Genomic DNA, 18,705 nt, shown 5'->3' with positions numbered 1-18,705 from the left:
CTGACATTTTTGTAATTTGATGAAAGAATTAAAGGAATTAAAAGAATTCTTTTCATGCACCAAAATAGGCAAACTAATTGTATATTTAAGGGTAATTACCTCTCAGTTATCAACTATTGGATGGTTGTTGCATTTTTTAGTTGATGTCTGACTGGTTGAATTTATGCAAAGCGTAAAATTCCAGATTAAACATTGCATGGGCCATTATCGCGATATCAATGTTTTTTCGACATGTTGTGCTGTCCTATGCTAGACTGGTCTTGCAGGTCAGAGATCTTCAAGAACCACCTTCCAGCTTTGTGTATCTGATCTGTGTCTGAAATGACTTTTTATGGACTGATTTCTATTTACCATTGTAAATTTGTTTGTGTTGCAATGTGTTTTTGGGTGTAGTAAGTAAATGAGTGCTTTCAGGTTAAGTTTCTGTGTTTTCGTGAGTGCCGATCCCGTTCCGTGGACGGTAAGTTGGTTCCAGTCTGAGTACCAGGAGTCTTCTGGTATCGTTTGTGTTGACACATGACGTATGTGTCAAAAGGGGGAATTGAATGTAAGTAAGGACATTTTTTTTTATATATATATAATTTTCGAAATTTACATAGTTCAACCGATTGGGAAAAGTTCTCATGTTTGATTTTTGTCTAGGGGACTTGGTGATAGCAGCTGCTGAATGGCCCGAATAGCAGCCCGTGATACCAATTGTGAGCCCTCAACTGACTCAGGTGCAACCATCAGCCGTGGGCCCCAGCCACCTCCAGCGCAACCACCAGCAGCCCTCTCCTCAACTAGCGCTCCCTTCAGCGCCTGCACCGTCGTCACCTCCAGTTCCTGCTGAGAAGTGTTCAACTCCAACCAGCCAGGAGCAGCCGCCAAACAGCAAACGTCTACACGACCACCACCAGGCACACCTTTTTGACCACGACCAGACCCTCCACCGCCAGAAATGCAACGCCCCCAGATGAGCTTTCCCCAAACCCCACCAGGATCACCCACCTGATGCCCCATCCAGCAGTCCCCTTATAAAAGGCCCCCTGGTTTGACCTAAAACCTGCTTTGACACACCCCTTCTTCTGATACAATCAGACATCACCAACCACATTTTCACAATACACTGTTCTTATGGGGCACAATAAGCCCCGGGCAGCGCAAAATCATAATCAGCCGGACTGTACAGATTGGGCCTGAATATTTTGACTGATGATTGGGGCAGCATGAGCCCTGCCCGAAGAAAATTGAAAGCACTTCCCTTACTGCCCCACCGATCGCCGCAGTTGAACTTTGAACATTCCTACCTCATCAACACCTGGACATTTTTAGCCTCATTTTCAGGTTTTTGCCTCAAAAGAAAATTCTACAATAGCTATGCTCTGTGTGTTTTACCAGTGGATCCCATTTAATTACCATTTTTTTCGAAATTGTTGAACTTTGATGCACGCATATTTACTGGGATTAACACATAGGTGGGACCGTGTTTGACATTGATTGTTCATGATGTGTTTACATCATGAAAGGGAGTAATGAAGTATATAATTTTAGTTATCTATGTAGATTCATGCCCCCCATCCCTGTAAAAGGCCACCTGGTTTGACCCAAACCTGCTCTGACACAATTTCCTTTCTTCTGACCCAGCAGACATATGTAGGGGTTTTCCGATCACGTGTGCTCTGGCTGGCCTTGAAGGCATTCTGTGAGATAGGGGTTTTCCGAATACGTGAGCTACACGTGCTACACGTGAGTGAGTGAGCCAAGACCAGGTGCAGGCCATAAAAATGTCTTGTCCGCAAGATTTATGAGCAGGAAGGTACACATGAGCTTGCGTAAACATGAAGTTCATACAGAGGTCAGCTTTAAAATAGGCCAAAGGTTGCGAGCCTAAGTTTACGTGGAGTAACAGTGCCCCCAATGGTCACAAAATAGTACTGCACCAAGTTAAACTCCTATCTTGCAGTGCACTCTAGTGGCCAAAGACATTCATATGAATAATTAGGCTAATATGTAGGAGTGGGCAAATTTTGTAGTGGCCCAATACCGTTAGCTACCTTAAGATGTTACGCCCAAGGAAAAAGTTTGGGGGTGGATTCTAGTAAGGCTATAAAAACCAGTGCATCCCTTTGTTCGACGGATTTCTGATCCCTTCTGGCCAGAATATATGTCTTGTTTGTATGTCTGTGTCAAATTAATCTTTTTGTCTACAGCTTGAATCTCGGCCCGGCACTCTGTTACTTTTTTCTTCTAGATTCTGAGTTGTTGAACTTCTCCTTTAAAGAGAATACAGGCGAAGATTCTCCTTCCGACACCCGGGATGCATAATATACGATCACTCTTGGAGAGGACAGTCGGGGCCCCCAACCACCCCCCCACCCCCCTCCCCGACATATCTCCCCTGAGCGTCGGCCCGGCGGGAGGGCGAAGACGGCCTCCGCCGGGACGTAAATCTCGGTCCGACCGTCTGCCTCTCGTCCGGGCTGACGAAACAACAGTGGCATGAGAAAAACTATTCATCCCTGAACACCATACAGTTCTTGTAGACCTTATTATGATTATTGTTATTGTTACCATATAGACAGTATTGATAAGCTTAGGATCTTAAATCGAGAACAGCAATATCATGCTACTCCTCTCTACAAGAGAACTGTCAAAAGACAGCTTCAGGATACAACACACTTCATCATGAAGTTTACTGCCACTTAGGATGCCCCAATCAACGCAGGAAAAGGTAGAGTAAAATAACTTGGTTATAATAATAGTAAGAATAACTTGGTTAAACAGACATTGTTGCGGTGGACCGCTGCCAGTTTCTGTCTTTTACACTTATAGACACGTGTGTGTATATGGGCACACTATTCTCTCACTACTGTACTGTACTGTACTGTACTGTACTGTACTGTACTGTATCACTTAATGGCACAGATTTACTTATCTAAATAATAACTGGGCTGCAACATTGCTAATTCACATTAACAAGCACTCTCTTTGCTGTCCACATGAATAGTTACTAACACACGAGAGTTATACAACACACCAAACATGAGCTCATTATTCAAAGTATGATGCACGTAACGAAATTACATCACTGAACATTAATTGCAGCCGACTACGGCCGTAGATGTTACATATTAGTGGCATCCATTGAGAGGATAATGTCCCAACTGACGGCAGACATGACGTGAAAAGAGAGACAAAACGAGCAAATAAGCACACTATACTTTAGTGCACTTCTCGACTAATGCCTAACATGCGGAAGAGAACACGTTCGTGTAGTTAAACGGTGTTTGAGACACTTAATTTGTTACGGAGCGGACTTTAACGAGGTGCACAACGAGCTGTCAATCAAATCGACGTCGAAGTTTAAGGCACACAATGGCAAACCAGTGCGACAAATAAACACAATATAAAGTAACTAAACGCTATTTAGTGTCACTGTGGCATCTAACTGCATAATAACCGCTATGCAACAAATAGTGGACGTGACCCAGAATGCAATGTGTGCGTCACGAGAGGTAAATATAATGACGTTACTCTACTCTTAACATGGAACTAGACAATATAATAATGACAATTGTTAATATTTGGAACCTTTCTAACAAACATTGTTAACTTAATTAAGTGAAAATGTGTGTGATTCCCTCCCTGAGTAGTTCAAGTAGCGAATTAGCTACTGGGTGTTAGCCTACATGCTAAGCTGAACACACCACTGTTAGCTAGCGGGGATTCAATGCAAGGCAATGCTACTACTGCTACTGTGATACACGGCATACACTACTGATTGGTTCTGGCTCTTGCACGGCTAACCAATCAAATGCTGCTATGGGCGTTACGTTGCTGGAGTTGGACTCCATAACAGACAGAGACGCTCTGGCTGCATTCGAAGCGAAAAGACGGAGTTTTAAATGGGTCGCTTATATATCGGCCGTCAGATTAATAAAACAGGCCGATACCGATATGTACTAATATGTCAAATATCGGCCCCGATTATCGGCCCGGCCGATTATCGGTCTATCTCTATTTTCCATGTCTCCCAATTGCAACGCAGGTGAGGATCGTTATCAGGCTTCTCCAGAGCTGGCTGATTAGCTGTCATTGGAATCAGCTGCATTGGGAATTGGGAGACATGGAAAACAGGCTGGCCTGAGGACCGGAATTGAGAAACACTAACCAAAATTACCAACACCCGTTCTAACCAGCCTCAATGAAGATTTACAGAATTTACAGAATGTAGCGTCCTAAATTTGTATATGTCACAAAAAAATATAGCCCTCACAAACTAGGGAAAACACCTATGAGGAAAACTTACATATTTATTACATATTACATATTTATTATTTACATGATTACCCATTCACTCCAATCAAAGTCTTTAGTGGAAATAAATGTATCCAAACCTTGTCGGTGCAAGTCTCGATGCAGGACTGTGTCGTTAGATTGGTTTGATATGAGTGAATAGGGAAGTTGTTGATAGTGTTGTTAACCAATTTGAAGCAGCCTCGCTGGTGAGCATTCCTGACTGTGGCAAAAGGAAGAGAAGAAAAAAAAAAAAGAAAACAAAATTGAATATGATTTCAGGCAACAAACTAATTGGCTAACATTTAGCTATCAAAATAACTATTACTGACGTACTAGCATCCTTATACTTAACTTATAGTAAATGATCATATGAAACAGAACAAAATGGTAAGTGTGACCAAGCTCTTTATGCAAAAGAATTTCAAGATTGTATTTGAAATCCATTCCCTTTTAAAATAAAGCTTAGTTATTATTGTCACGCCGCCACCGGCGTGGCGGTTCATGCTTTTATTTTATCAGTCATGTTTCCTGTTTTATTTTGAAATTCTAACTCTCCTCTCACCCCAGGTCACTTGCCCTTCCTGCCGCTCACTAATTACCGGTCCCCGCCCATGATTATCACCACCTGCCACCAATCAACCCACACAATAAAAGCCATCTGCATTCTCCCCTCCGTGCCGAAGTGTCACATCTCAGTGCATGGAAGCGTCCCACAGTCCTCGAGTCCTTGTTCCCGTTGCCTTGTCGTTTTGCCTTGTTTTTGTGCCTTTTCCTCCCCAGCGGAGCGCCCTTAGTTACCCCTTGTGCCTTGAGCCTTTTTTCCTCCCTAGTGGAGCGCCTTTAGTTGTCCCCTGTACCTTTTGCCTGTTTTTTCCTCCCCAGTGGAGCGTTTTTAGTTCTCCACTTTTTGACTTCCCTTTCTCCTCTCAGTTTGAGAGGAGACAGCTGTTGACCGGAAATAAACCTGTTGCCTTGGTGGCCTACCTTTATCCTGCGTCTGAGTCCTACCTCTCCTTGTCGTGTCAGTACACTTCGGCCAGCATGGACCCAGCAGGAAAGGTCGAGGCTACACTGCAGAGCCAGGAGGTCCGGCTTGACAACCATGACCGGGTTCAGCAAGCCATGATGTCCCAGCTGGGGGAACTGTCCAGCCAGGTCCACGAGCTGGTGAGCTCCAGCCACCACCGGACAACTTCCCCACCCTGAACTCTCCGTCCCGACCACGTCATTCACCGGGGTAGGATTGAGACTGGCCTCCCCAGAACGATACTCCGGTGAACCCGGACGTTGTCAGACTTTCCTCACGGAATGTGATATCCATTTTGAACATTCACCACAGGCTTTCTCCACAGCCCGGTCCCGGGTGGCCTTCATGGTTTCCCACCTGACTGGACGGGCCAAGACCTGGGCAACCGCGGAATGGGCCAGGGGCTCCTCGGTCTGTCAGAGTGTACAGGACTTTCAAGCCGCCTTGCTCCAAGTCTTTGATCCCGACAACAACGACCGAGAGAAGGCACGAGCTTTGAGCCGGCTCCAACAAGGCAGAGAACCCGTCAGCGATTACGCAATCCGCTTTCGCACCTTGGCAACGAACAGTGGCTGGAACTCCACAGCACTACAAGATCACTTCATGAAAGGACTCTCACCCGCCATACAAGAACTCCTGATCCCCGTGGAACTTCCCACTGACTTGGAAGCTTTGATCTCCCTCGCGATCCGCACAGATCATCGTCGCCAAGAACTGACGAAGATCGCCGGACTCCAAAGGAGGGAGGAATCCACCTCTCGGTCACAGCCACTGGTGACAGGGAGGCCGCAGCCCATCTTCCCACCCCGACCGACGCTAAGGGAGGTGGGCCACGCCGGAGAGGAACCCATGCAGCTTGGACGGGCGCAGCTAACCCCCGAGGAGCGACAGCGTCGCCGCCGAGAGGGCCGCTGCTTCTACTGTGGCGAACTTGGCCACCTGGTGGGAACCTGCACCGCTAAAAGAGGCTCACCGGTGAGTTCCCCGTCACCCCGACCCGCCAAGGACCAACGGGTTACGCAGCTCCAGATAACCCACTGCAATCTCACCACAGATCTGTCAGCCCTCATCGACTCCGGCTCCGATGAGAGCCTCATGGACTGGAGCCTTGTAAAGCAAGTACGAGCCACCACTGAACCCCTTCCCCTGACCATTCAGGCGAGAGCGCTGAATGGCAAGGAACTCTTTAGTATCACCCACATCACCGAACCCCTGGAAGTACAAATCGGACAGCACTTCGAGACTCTTCGCTTCCATGTTTTCCATGCTTCCTCCCCCACTTTGGTTTTGGGACACACTTGGCTGCGTTTACACAACCCCAGTATCGACTGGAACTCTGGAGTCGTACTGGAGTGGGGAAAGGACTGCATGACTCACGGATTGGAACAACCAGCACCCCGGACCACCACAGCCAAGGTTCACCAGGTGTCCCTCGCCTCGTCCGCTCAAGAGGAATACCCGAACCTGCACACCGTTCCCTCCTGCTACCACCACCTGCGGGAGGTATTCAGCAAAACCAAGGCCATGACTCTTCCTCCACATCGACCGTATGACTGCCCGATTGACTTGATCCCAGGATCAACCATCCCCAAGGGGAGACTGTACTCGGTTTCAGGACCCGAACGCCAGGCCATGAACACTTACATTGACGACTCCTTGAAAGCCGGCCTCATCCGACCATCTTCCTCGCCTGTGGGGGCAGGCTTCTTCTTTGTGAGCAAAAAGGATGGATCCCTACGCCCATGCATTGACTACAGCCCCTTGAATGACATCACGATTAAGAACCGGTACCCACTGCCATTGATGTCCTCGGTGTTCGACCAGCTGCAACAAGCTAAGATATTCACGAAGCTCGATCTCCGAAACGCCTATCACCTCATCCGGATCCGCGAGGGGGATGAATGGAAGACTGGTTTCAACACTCCCCGGGGACATTACGAGTACCTGGTCATGCCTTTCGGCCTCACGAACGCTCCAGCAGTCTTCCAGGCCATGATTAACGAAGTACTAAAGGATTTCATTGACCACTTTGTGTACGTTTACCTGGATGATATCCTGATTTACTCTCCTGACCAAGTAAGCCATCAAAACCATGTGAACCGAGTCTTGCAACGCCTGCTTAATCATCAGCTGTACGTGAAAGCGGAAAAAAGCCTGTTCCACGTCAACACCATCTCCTTCCTGGGATTTGTCGTTTCACCCGGGAGGGTGGAGATGGACTCCGACAAGGTCAGCGCCGTGCGAGATTGGCCCACGCCGGACTCGCGAAAGAAAGTTCAGCAGTTCCTCGGATTCGCCAACTTTTATCGACGGTTCATAAGAAACTTCAGCACCATTGCCGCTCCCCTACACGCCTCGACCTCCCCGCAGGTTCGATTCATGTGGACCCCGGAAGCCGAAAGAGCATTTAACTCATTCACTGCCAGCCATTTTCAGAAAAGCGAGCTTCAGCTTGCCAGCCATTTTTGAGGATTTTGACTCATTTTTGAAGACCCACAGAATATTTTGTTCTATAGGTATATAAACATGGAACCCACCAAATGAAAGGTTAAACCCTCTTCTTTCATTTAAAAAAAAAGTACGTTTCTAACATTCTCCCTTCTCTAGTTATTCGCAATAGAACAACACTAAGTTTAACCAATTTTTCTGTTTTTGACTAGAAAACGGAGAAAAACAGCTTTTTGTGAAAAGGTTCCTTTTGAGTTAAATTTTGACTTTGATGCCAATACTCTCTGCTTTTGTAGCATCTCAAACATCTGAACAGTCCTTTCCTTCGTTACAACAACATAAAAAACACAGAAAAATGTATTTTGATGGTAAATTTATTGATAACTATTGACAATTCAGATGTAGCAAAACAAAAAAACTTTGAACTACATATACAAGTGGGAAAAATTTTGAACTACATACAACAACAATACAACTATTTACAATATTTAAAAAAAGAAAAAAAAGAAATTCATTTTGAACTATATACATGTTTTGTGCATATGCACGAGTATGTGGGTGCGCACTGCTTGTATGAACTTTCAACTATTTACAAGTGCGTGTGGGTGTGTGTGTGCATGTGTGCGTGTGCATGTGAGAGAATGTGTATCGCCCCTATGATGTGTAGTGTTTTTTGGTGTGGTATGATGTGAAGCAGCTTCCTGGGTGCAAGGGTACATGGCAAGATGCACACCACATGGTGGTCTCCCTCCTTAGGCCTTTTCGTTGGCACACCCGACACCTTCTTGTTGGCACCAACTTCTTGCTGGTGGGCACCAACTTCTCCAGCCGATGCCTGCCCATTTGCCCATCAAGCCTGCTCTCCGGGTCTTTCATGTATGGGGCCCTTGTTTGTTTCTCCACAGCTTGCTCATCACCCTGTCCAACTTGCTTTTTCACGGTCCATGAAACAACAACCTTTTTTATAAACGCAAGTAAGGTTGCAGGCTTCTGTGGGTTTTTGACTCTGTATAAAACATGTGCATTGAACATGCACAATTGAAAAAGATAAGTGACAAACTTCATTGACCAATTGACAGAGCGCCTGAGGAAGGGGTAATACACAATGTTTTGGTCTAGTTTGTCCACCCCATTCATTGAAGCATTGTACTCCACAACACATTCCGGTTTGAGAATGGTGACTTTCTCCTTGTTCCCCTTCTGCCACACTTCGACAGGATGCGTTCTGTCTTTATGGCAGGTTGTCACCATCTTGACAGTCCGCTTGTCCTGCCATGCAACAACCATCACCTTCTCATTGTGACAGACAAGCTTGCCATTTGCCCCCAAGCTTGTCTTGTTTGCCTCTCTTATGAGCTGAGGCTCCCCACGGTTCTTTCGGAGTGTCCCACACACATTAGTCTTTGCTGAAAGAAGACGCTCACAGAGGCCAATAGAATTATAGAAATGGTCCATAAACAGGGTATATCCCTGACCTGTGAGGCGGTCAAGTAGTGTAAAAACAATGTCAGGCAGGGTATGGGATACACCGATGTATGGCATCAAGTTGAAGCAGTAGCCAGTCTCAGAATCACAAAGAATATATGATTTAATCCCATATTTGATGGGTTTTTGGGGGTTGTACACTTTGAAGGAGAGCCGACCACGCCACATCATCATGCCCTCATCTATACAAATGTTTTGTTTTGGCGTGTACAGATCTTTGAATTTGGCCACTACATAGTCCAGGACTGGGCGGACCTTGTGCATTTTGTCTGATGAATCATGTGCAGTGCCATTGAAGTGCAAATACCTCCAAATAATTTGATATCTATTTCTGGACATTGTTTGTCCAAAAAAAAGGTGTGCTCTCAAATTCCTCTACACTCCAGTAGTCTTCCAAGACAGGTTTCTTGATGAACCCTGTAATGAAACTTAGGCCAAGGAAGGTTTTGAGTTCTTCTACAGTAAGTGGCCTCCAGTCGTGACTTCTACTGTATGGAAGTCCACAGGGGTTTTCCTGCAACGAATCAAGCGCGTTGGCATTTGTCTCATCAACAATATGCTGCAGCAGCTCATTGGTGATGAAAAGCTCGAGAAAATCGACCGGCAGGTCTGACTCCAGCTCCGCAGCAGAGCCCTGGGGTCCAGGCTTAGCAGTGAAGCGAATCCTTTTTGGCCTCCAGTGTGTCTGCTTCCAGGATTGATCCTCGCTTCGGTTCAATGATCCAACTGTAAATTACAGAAAAATAAATACCATGAAATTTTTATTTATTGATGTGGTGTGATTTGTACTAAAAACGTTTTTACCTCTTTTAGCCCCACCCAAAGCAGCCGCAGTATTTCTGGATGTACCTGCTGTGAAACATAGGATCAAAAGATTACTTTTTGTTTTATTGCTATATTTTTTTGCGGATTTTTTTATTTATTTATTTTTTTTTACTTCTCTTTGCTCTGCCAATCGGTGAGACCCGACTGGTGGATGGCCAATCTGTAAATAATAGAAGCATATGATTTTTACTGCTGCCTGGATTTTTTTTCCTCTTTACCTTTGCTAAACATTTTCCTGCCCTTTCATACACTTAGATTTACACTAGTCATTTTCTCCTCATTGCTTGACTTAGTCTAGCTTTTTATATACATGCACAGTTGTCGATCACTGAAAGAAGAACAATAAATAAGACTAACTAGTCCTTCTATCATCAATGCTGTACTCCGTATCACATTTTTATCGCCACCCACATCGACAGAAAAACACAACTCGTACAGGATGGGTTTAAATTTGACGATCGCGCAAGTTAGCTCATTATCACAACACATTTACGTCCACAGCAATAAAATGCATCATCTGTACAGCCGTTAGTAATGGCAACTGTGGCAACAGTATAATAAATGAAGTGCATGTAACGGAAAGACGAGGAGATCGCGAGTAAAGGCAATGTTAGCGAGTTAGCACGTTAGCTCTCACCGTCATCGCTACTCTGCGATGTGTCCGAGTCTTCGCTCCAGTCAGGGGTTTTTGTGGGCAGATACTCATCCGATGAGTCGCATGACGTGTCCGTCCATTCAGTGGAATCGATGGATGCAGCAACAGATTCCTCCTGACTGCCTTGTGAGCTCACGGGTTGACTAACATGCGGCTCCGTTTGCACACGTGGTACCTTGCTCCTCAACGTCATCTTTTCCCTTCTTTGATCGTCATTTTCGTTCAAAGATGACGATCCTCCACGTTTCTGGCTGGACTTTGGTTTCAACAAACTCTCCTCCAGTGTAAGCTGTCTAAAAGTAGACATAATGCTGGATCTGCTATTCTAATATGCTCTGCTATGCTAATATGCTCCGCTCTGCTCCGCTCCTCACCTACTCCTCAACTTCCGTTGGTGCGTCACGTTGGATAAGCTCACTCCCAAGGCAGTGCTGCCATCCAGTGGTGGAAGTAAATAGGCTACAACCTTGAAAATCACACATCTGATGCCCCAGACCTTTATCCACAGCTTGCCATAAAAAAAGGGATTGACGAATTAACTCGTCGAAGGCAGGGGGCGCTATTTTTCACTTTAACGAACTGACTCGTCCAAGGCAGTGAATGAGTTAAGGACTTAAAAGTTCGATTTACCAATGCCCCAATCCTCAAAGTTCCTGACCCCAAACGCCAGTTCGTGGTGGAGGTGGACGCCTCGAATATTGGGATTGGGGCAGTACTGTCCCAGCGATGCCAAGAGGACGGCAAGACACATCCCTGCGCCTTCCTCTCGCGGAGCTATCCAAAGCAGAACGCAACTACTCTGTTGGAGATCGGGAGCTGCTAGCTGTGAAGGTGGCTCTCGAGGAGTGGAGGCACTGGCTGGAAGGAGCAGAACACCCCTTCGTGATCTGGACCGACCACCGGAACCTAGAATACTTACGCCATGCCAAGAGACTCAACCCTTTACAGGCCAGGCAGTAGAAACATCAAGGCTGACGCCTTATCAAGGGTCCACAAATCCGAACCTTTTGAGACCAAGCCCGAAACAATTTTGCCCCGAGACTGTGTGGTAGGAGCTATGAGGTGGCAGATAGAGGACGACGTCAAGGAGGCTCTTCGAGATGTCACTCCTCCCACGGCATGCCCTCCACGTCGGCTCTTCGTACCTGAGGGGCTCCGAGCCCAGGTAATCCACTGGGCTCACACATCACGACTGTTCTGTCATCCTGGAATCCGCAGGACCATGTTCGCTGTGGCCCGGAGATTCTGGTGGCCGGCAATGGAGACCACCATCAAGGAATACGTCGCCGCTTGTCCAACTTGTGCCAGAAACAAGACCTCCAATCAGTCCCGGATGGGCCTTCTCCAACCGCTACCAATCCCATCCAGGCCATGGGCAGAAATCTCCTTGGACTTTGTGACCGGACTACCCCCATCCCATGGTAAAACCACCATCCTCACAGTTGTTGACCGATTCTCCAAAATGGTTCGCTTCATTCCACTGACCAAGCTCCCATCCGCCAAGACTACCGCAGACATCATGATCCACCACATATTCAGGTTTTATGGTTTCCCCTTGCACATCGTTTCCGACCGTGGACCACAGTTCGTCTCCCGATTCTGGACTCAGTTTTGCAAAGCCCTGGGAGCCAAGGCCAACCTGACTTCGGGGTACCATCCGGAGGCCAATGGACAGGCCGAAAGATTGAATCAACAACTTGAAACCGGACTCCGATGCCTCGTATCCCAGAACCCAACTTCCTGGAGCGATTATCTGGTATGGGTCGAGCTTGCACATAACTCTTTACCCACATCTGCCACAGGTCTCACCCCGTTCAAATGCGTCCATGGCTACGACCCCCCATTCTTTGCCGAGCTGGAAGAGGAGGCAACGGTCCCCTCAGTCCAGACCATGGTCCGTCGGTGCCATAAAGTCTGGTCGGCGGCCCGGATGGCGCTTCAACGCCAGGGAGACCAGGTGAAAAGGGCCGCCGACCGGAGAAGGAGACCGGCGCCCGAATACCGCCCAGGCCAACAGGTGTGGCTGTCAGCTAAACACCTTCGACTCAAGGTACCATGTCCAAAGCTGGCCCCGCGATTTGTGGGGCCTTTTCCCGTAACCAAGACTCTAGGTCCAGCTGCCGTAAGACTCCGCCTGCCAAGATCCCTCAGAGTCCATCCCACGTTCCATGTCAGCCAAGTTAAACCGGTCCACGAAAGCCCGCTTGTACCCTCCGAACCTGATCCACCTCCCCCCGAGATGATTGATGGCGGCCCCGTTTACAAGGTCAGAAAACTCTTGGATGTTCGTAATCGGGGCCGCGGAAGACAATATCTGGTAGACTGGGAGGGATACGGCCCGGAGGAAAGGCAATGGGTTCCCTCCCGGTTCATCGTTGATCCCTCGCTCATTGACGATTTTTATGCTGAGCACCCTGACATACCTGGGCCGTCGAGAGCCGGCCGTTGAGGGGGGGGTACTGTCACGCCGCCACCGGCGTGGCGGTTCATGCTTTTATTTTATCAGTCATGTTTCCTGTTTTATTTTGAAATTCTAACTCTCCTCTCACCCCAGGTCACTTGCCCTTCCTGCCGCTCACTAATTACCGGTCCCCGCCCATGATTATCACCACCTGCCATCAATCAACCCACACAATAAAAAGCCATCTGCATTCTCCCCTCCGTGCCGAAGTGTCACATCTCAGTGCATGGAAGTGTCCCACAGTCCTCAAGTCCTTGTTCCCGTTGCCTTGTCGTTTTGCCTTGTTTTTGTGCCTTTTCCTCCCCAGCGGAGCGCCCTTAGTTACCCCTTGTGCCTTGAGCCTTTTTTCCTCCCTAGCGGAGCGCCTTTAGTTGTCCCCTGTACCTTTTGCCTGTTTTTTCCTCCCCAGTGGAGCGTTTTTAGTTCTCCACTTTTTGACTTCCCTTTCTCCTCTCAGTTTGAGAGGAGACAGCTGTTGACCGGAAATAAACCTGTTGCCTTGGTGGCCTACCTTTATCCTGCGTCTGAGTCCTACCTCTCCTTGTCGTGTCAATGATTGACAGGCATTTATTCAACAAAAATGTTTACTATTGGACTTCAGTTTGTACTTGTATATTTGAACTGCACTGCATTTCTACCTCACTAAATAAGGTAAGACATATTAGGAAATTTCATCCCTCCTTTTCCTATACACTGGGACTGACTTCAATGGGGGCACGAATTAGCTGGAGTCTGTCCTAGCAGACTTTGGGTGTGGGGCATTTTCCAAACTTCAAACCACTAGTTAACCATATTAAAGGGGCTGTCTGCCAGTTTCACTCGGGAAAATGCACTTTTTAAATAAATGATTTAAACAAACAAACTATTTATCAATTTATAGATATGGGCTTTTCATAACGTGTGAGGGTGATTTTGTCCTAAACCGCCACACCCCCAGCCTGTATTTTGCCATTTTGTGTTTGTTTTGTAAACAGCGGGCCGTTTTGTGGAAAGACAGTGTTTACATCCTCCAGCCAATCGCAGAGCGGGGGGTGGGGGTGGGGGTGGGGGGGTGGGGGGGGTCGCAAACGGGGCCGGGCGAACGTGTCGGCTGCATGACGTCACTCCCGCGGCAATTTGAAAGCACGCATGGATTATTATTATTTTTTCACTCACTCACTCACTCACTCACTCACTCACTCACTCACTCACAGAAGCTTACATGTGTGAATGAGTGAATGAAAAAAAAAATCACAAATACAAAATGGCAAAATACAGGCTGGGGGTGTGGGGGTTTAGGACAAAATCACCCCCACACGTTATGAAAAGCCCATATCTATAAATTGAGAAGTAGTTTGTTTGTTTAAATCCTGTATTTAAAAAGTGAATTTTCCTGAGTGAAACCAGCAGACAGCCCCTTTAACCATTTTTATTGTAAATGTATGGAATAAAAATATATTTCTACATATTTATATTCAGATCAGCCCCAAAATTTGACAAGTTCTTGCTCAGCCATCCTTCCACAGAAATTGGTGGAGGTAATAATCACCATACTGCTACAGCTGCTGGAGCTCAGAATCAGAGAGCTATTGTGGTAACAGTATGTTTATTATGTTTGTACAGGCAGACTTTTTCATAACATCTTGAATTGGTTCTCGTGCTTTGTGTTTTGGAGCAAAAATTAAGCTGAACTAAACTCATGCCTACAATCGGCACACTTCCCACATGTTAAAACGTGATTCTCATGCAAACATGCACCAGAATTTCACCAAATGGAGCAAATTACAGGGAATCACTGTATTTAAGACCATGCTGGAGCCCTGAATACAGCCAGGTGGGAATCAATGTGAATTATTTCCGAAACGGAGAAAAACACTCAAGGCATGTTTGTATAAATCCTCAATGGTGGTAGGATAAAAAATGGAAAGAACATATTTTTCAAGGATTTAAAGGTGGCCTGAGGGAACAAGTGGATTTGAGAGGCTGAGGCTGAACTGTTGTTGAATTGCTTTGTCAGCAATTTGACATTGACATACTTGTGCAGGCCCTCACAACCCACACCTTTTTGTAAATACACATGTGGCCTGCTCGTGACCAGTTCGCCCAAAGTCAGCTGGGATAAGCTGCAGTTGACCTGCAGTCATAAAGAGGACACACAGTATAGAAAACAAATGGATGGATGGATTGACCTTAAAATATTAGTATTACTTTTTCTTTATATGTGACGATTGCCCTAATGTAATAGAGAGACGACATTTCTAAACATGAAAAAATTAGGGCATATTTGATTTATCTGATTTTTTCTTTGTGCCAAACAGTCACAACCATTCAAACTGTATTGCATTAGACGTTCCAGTTTGGAAGGTCTGTTGGCATAAAGCCCTTTTTACATAACATTTAGCGGGGCGCAGCGCGACCTCATCAAACCCATATATTGTGTATGTGACGAGAGGCATTTTTTTTTTTTATCAAATATTTTCATTTACTTATCTTCTTGCTTTTTCTTCGGGGGGCGATAACCTTTAGTTAATTCTCATTTATTCAAAAAATTCTTGTTAATGTAAAATTCTGTGAATAACACCCACCCCCTGTCCAAGTGTATAATTTAGTCCCCCGATTTACTGGTGTCCTTTATTATCAGAGTGAACAATATGAATGATATGTACCCTGCGATTGGCTGGCCACCTGTTCAGTATCCCTTGTGAGGAGCAAGCGGTTAAGAAAATGGATGGATAATATGAATGAATCAAAATTCAAAACATATCAACAAAATGTTAATGCTTTAAATTACATTATGTGAAACATAATGACTTGCGTTGTGCATGAAATGCACTATAAATCATAAATCAATTCTTTTTAATTATTTATTTATTTATTTATTTATTTTACAGCCCCCTAAATACTTGATAGGTACAGGTAAATGCCTAAACAATGTGGATAAAATTTTATTTAAAGCTGCACTATGCAACAATTTTCCCCAAAATATATTTACAATAGCCTTTTTATTTGACCATTTATGACTGAAACATCTTATAAACCAGTGGTGGGCAAACTCGGCCCTCGATGGCCGGAGTCCTGCAGGTTTTGGATTATACCCTGCTCTGATGCAGCTGATTCCAAACAACAGGCTCATTATCAGGCTTATGCAGAGCTTGCTGATGAGGTTGTCATATCTCAGCTGTGTTGGAGAAGGGAAACATCCAAAACCTGCAACATTCCGGTCCTCGAGAACCAAGTGTGACCACCTTAGCTGTTCATAATGGGTATTCCTGCAAGCCTCTCGCCAAGCTTTCAGACTGGATTCGGGTTTGAATTTCCTGCCCTCTGTCGTGGATTTGACATGCGCACATTGTGTACGTGAAGAAGGGAGTGTGCGGTTTCATTTTCGGCCAGATTTGAAATTCAATTTCCTGCTTTGGGCATCTTTAAGCCCCTGTAGAAACACCCCTTGATTTGGATTAATTTGAGGATGGTAAAAAACAAAAAAACAAAAACAAAGGGGCCTATTCACCAAGGGTTTGCGTCACCTTTGCACCACGCTAACCGGTAAAAATGGAGCAATCAGGGAGCGCCTAATTCACTAAACACGCGCAGATGGGGAAATCCATCACTAAGTGTGCTGCTATACAGATTGCGCCACGGTGCGCCGGTGTTATTTGCATGTATGTAAATTAGGTAATTTGCATACATTTGATGCAAATATGCCTACCTCAATGCAAATGAGACTCATTGATATGCAGCATCTGATTGACTAACGCCAGCGCAAATAGCCACACCCAGTTTGCGTAAAGCAAATAACGTTTTTGGAAAGCATGTATTAACCTGACGCAACCTCGATCCCAGGATCATGACAGCAGTGCATGGCACAGTGTACGTCGCTCTCTGGCTGTTCACGCAGAGAGGAGAGAGAAAGAGAGGGAGGGGGAAATTTTCCCATGTTTGTTTTAGGACACATAACGTAACCCGGGCTGATCGGCAATGGCGGGGAGGCATTTTACGATCATTTTTACGTGTCAGATGCATACTGTACGCCCACGCCAACCTCTGAAAATACATTTTTAAAAACGACCGCACCAATAATTTGTACTTTATGAATGAATGACGTCGTCCTCTCTGCCCTGTAAAGCTTAATGGCGCTCTAAACGCTTACTCTCGGTCCAACTTCGCTTTCTGATAATGTCATCTTTCTCGCAACTGTTACTATAACAACCATGTTCTTGGCGCAAATCCATTGCCATGTGTGGTAAATCAGGTGCAAATTTGCTCCAAGCTGTCAGTTTTGTGGGTGTGTTTGCGCCAGTATATGATTAGAGCAATATCCTTAGTGAATAGGTGGGTAACTGGGCGCAGACTGCGGGTGCAGCTGTGGTGCAATATTTTGCGCTATTACCGGACACAGCGCATTCTTATGCCGAGGTCAGACTACGCGATTTTTTTGTCTTACACAACAGTTGTGCTGTCACATTACCCAATAAATTCGCTCCGTGTCGTGGATGGGGCGTGTAGTCACACTACACGTCTGAACGCGACAAGACATCAGCCGATCATCGCGTGTTGTCTTGCCAAGACAGACGCGTCGGCCACTGTTTGTCGGGGAGGTGGAACCAAAAAAAAAAAGCGGCACGGACAGGGAGTGTTTGCGTGAATGGAGCATGCACGCATGGGACAAGTGTGATGTGAGCGCATTGCTTGCGCTCCCTGCTCCTCAATAGTGTTTCAAATATGATTTAGTAGCCAACACTGTATTTTAATTTATTTAGGCCTACATGCGCCGGGGTAATATTGCCGATTTTGTTCATTAATTTGTGGGATGACCTTATGTTAATATTTTATCAAATACTGAAATATTATATTATTTGAGTATTTTTTTAATTTTGTTTAATTTATTCATATTTGACTTGTTTTAGCATGGTGCATTGTATAGTACGCCATTCACTCCGAGAGGAGAAAAAAACTTTCAAGTGAGAACGGGTGACAAGGCGGCCAGGCCTGGCCCGACTATATGAAAATGTGATCGATCCTCACTAAATATGTGCCCATCCCTACTCATATGCCCAAATCTCTGAAATTATTAGAACAACAGTCACAATATATATCTATTTTTTGGTCCTCTATTCACGTTGAGGCGTGCGTGCTCCATGCAGCCGCAGCGCTGCAGCGGGGCGCTTTTTTTTTTTTTTCCTCCGAGTTGCACCTGTCTCCATGGCCCTATCCCATGAGATATCCAGGGGATTAATTAATTAATTAATTAATTAATTAATTAATTAAAAGATCTATAAAGTGCTGCTCAGTGTGTGATTGACGTTTCGCTCCCTCTCTCTATTGGTCAATGCTGTGGAACCAAACGGACGACGACGTAGGTATGTCACATTATGCGTCAAGACAAGCAAAAATTCTAACATGCTAGACTTTCGTCGTGACGGTCGTGAACTGTCCCGGACAACAGGCGACCAGTCGTTGAACGTGTCACACTACACGGGCGACGCTACATCAAGACAACCCAAAATTGTTTACGACATGCCCCGTTTGTCCGCGACACGTCGG

At 45.8% G+C, this 18,705-nt stretch overlaps 1 protein-coding gene and 1 long non-coding RNA gene across 7 annotated transcripts in view; both read right to left on the bottom strand.

Annotated features, from left to right (window-relative positions):
- The window catches only part of LOC144006685 (sialate:O-sulfotransferase 1-like), a 236,931-nt gene that overhangs the window by 158,446 nt on the left and 59,780 nt on the right, over positions 1-18,705 (bottom strand). For all 6 annotated transcript variants that reach the window (XR_013279902.1, XR_013279901.1, XR_013279904.1 and 3 more), the window contains one exon: positions 4,380-4,501. Coding sequence is in view for 2 of the 6 variants with exons in the window: in XM_077505671.1 (XP_077361797.1) it covers positions 4,380-4,501 (122 nt within the window). In the remaining 4 variants the exon portion in view is untranslated. The remainder of the gene's footprint in view (positions 1-4,379; positions 4,502-18,705) is intronic.
- On the bottom strand, positions 8,003-13,545 carry LOC144006687 (uncharacterized). Its single transcript, XR_013279905.1, has 3 exons — positions 10,179-13,545; positions 10,046-10,093; positions 8,003-9,967 (listed from the first exon to the last, which is right to left on the bottom strand). It is a non-coding gene; the product is annotated as an uncharacterized LOC144006687 (long non-coding RNA).

The sequence above is a fragment of the Festucalex cinctus genome, chromosome 18 (genome assembly GCF_051991245.1).
Source record: "Festucalex cinctus isolate MCC-2025b chromosome 18, RoL_Fcin_1.0, whole genome shotgun sequence".
NCBI classification, from domain to species: domain Eukaryota; kingdom Metazoa; phylum Chordata; class Actinopteri; order Syngnathiformes; family Syngnathidae; genus Festucalex; species Festucalex cinctus.
This window is presented reverse-complemented; position numbering and strand designations above follow the sequence as displayed.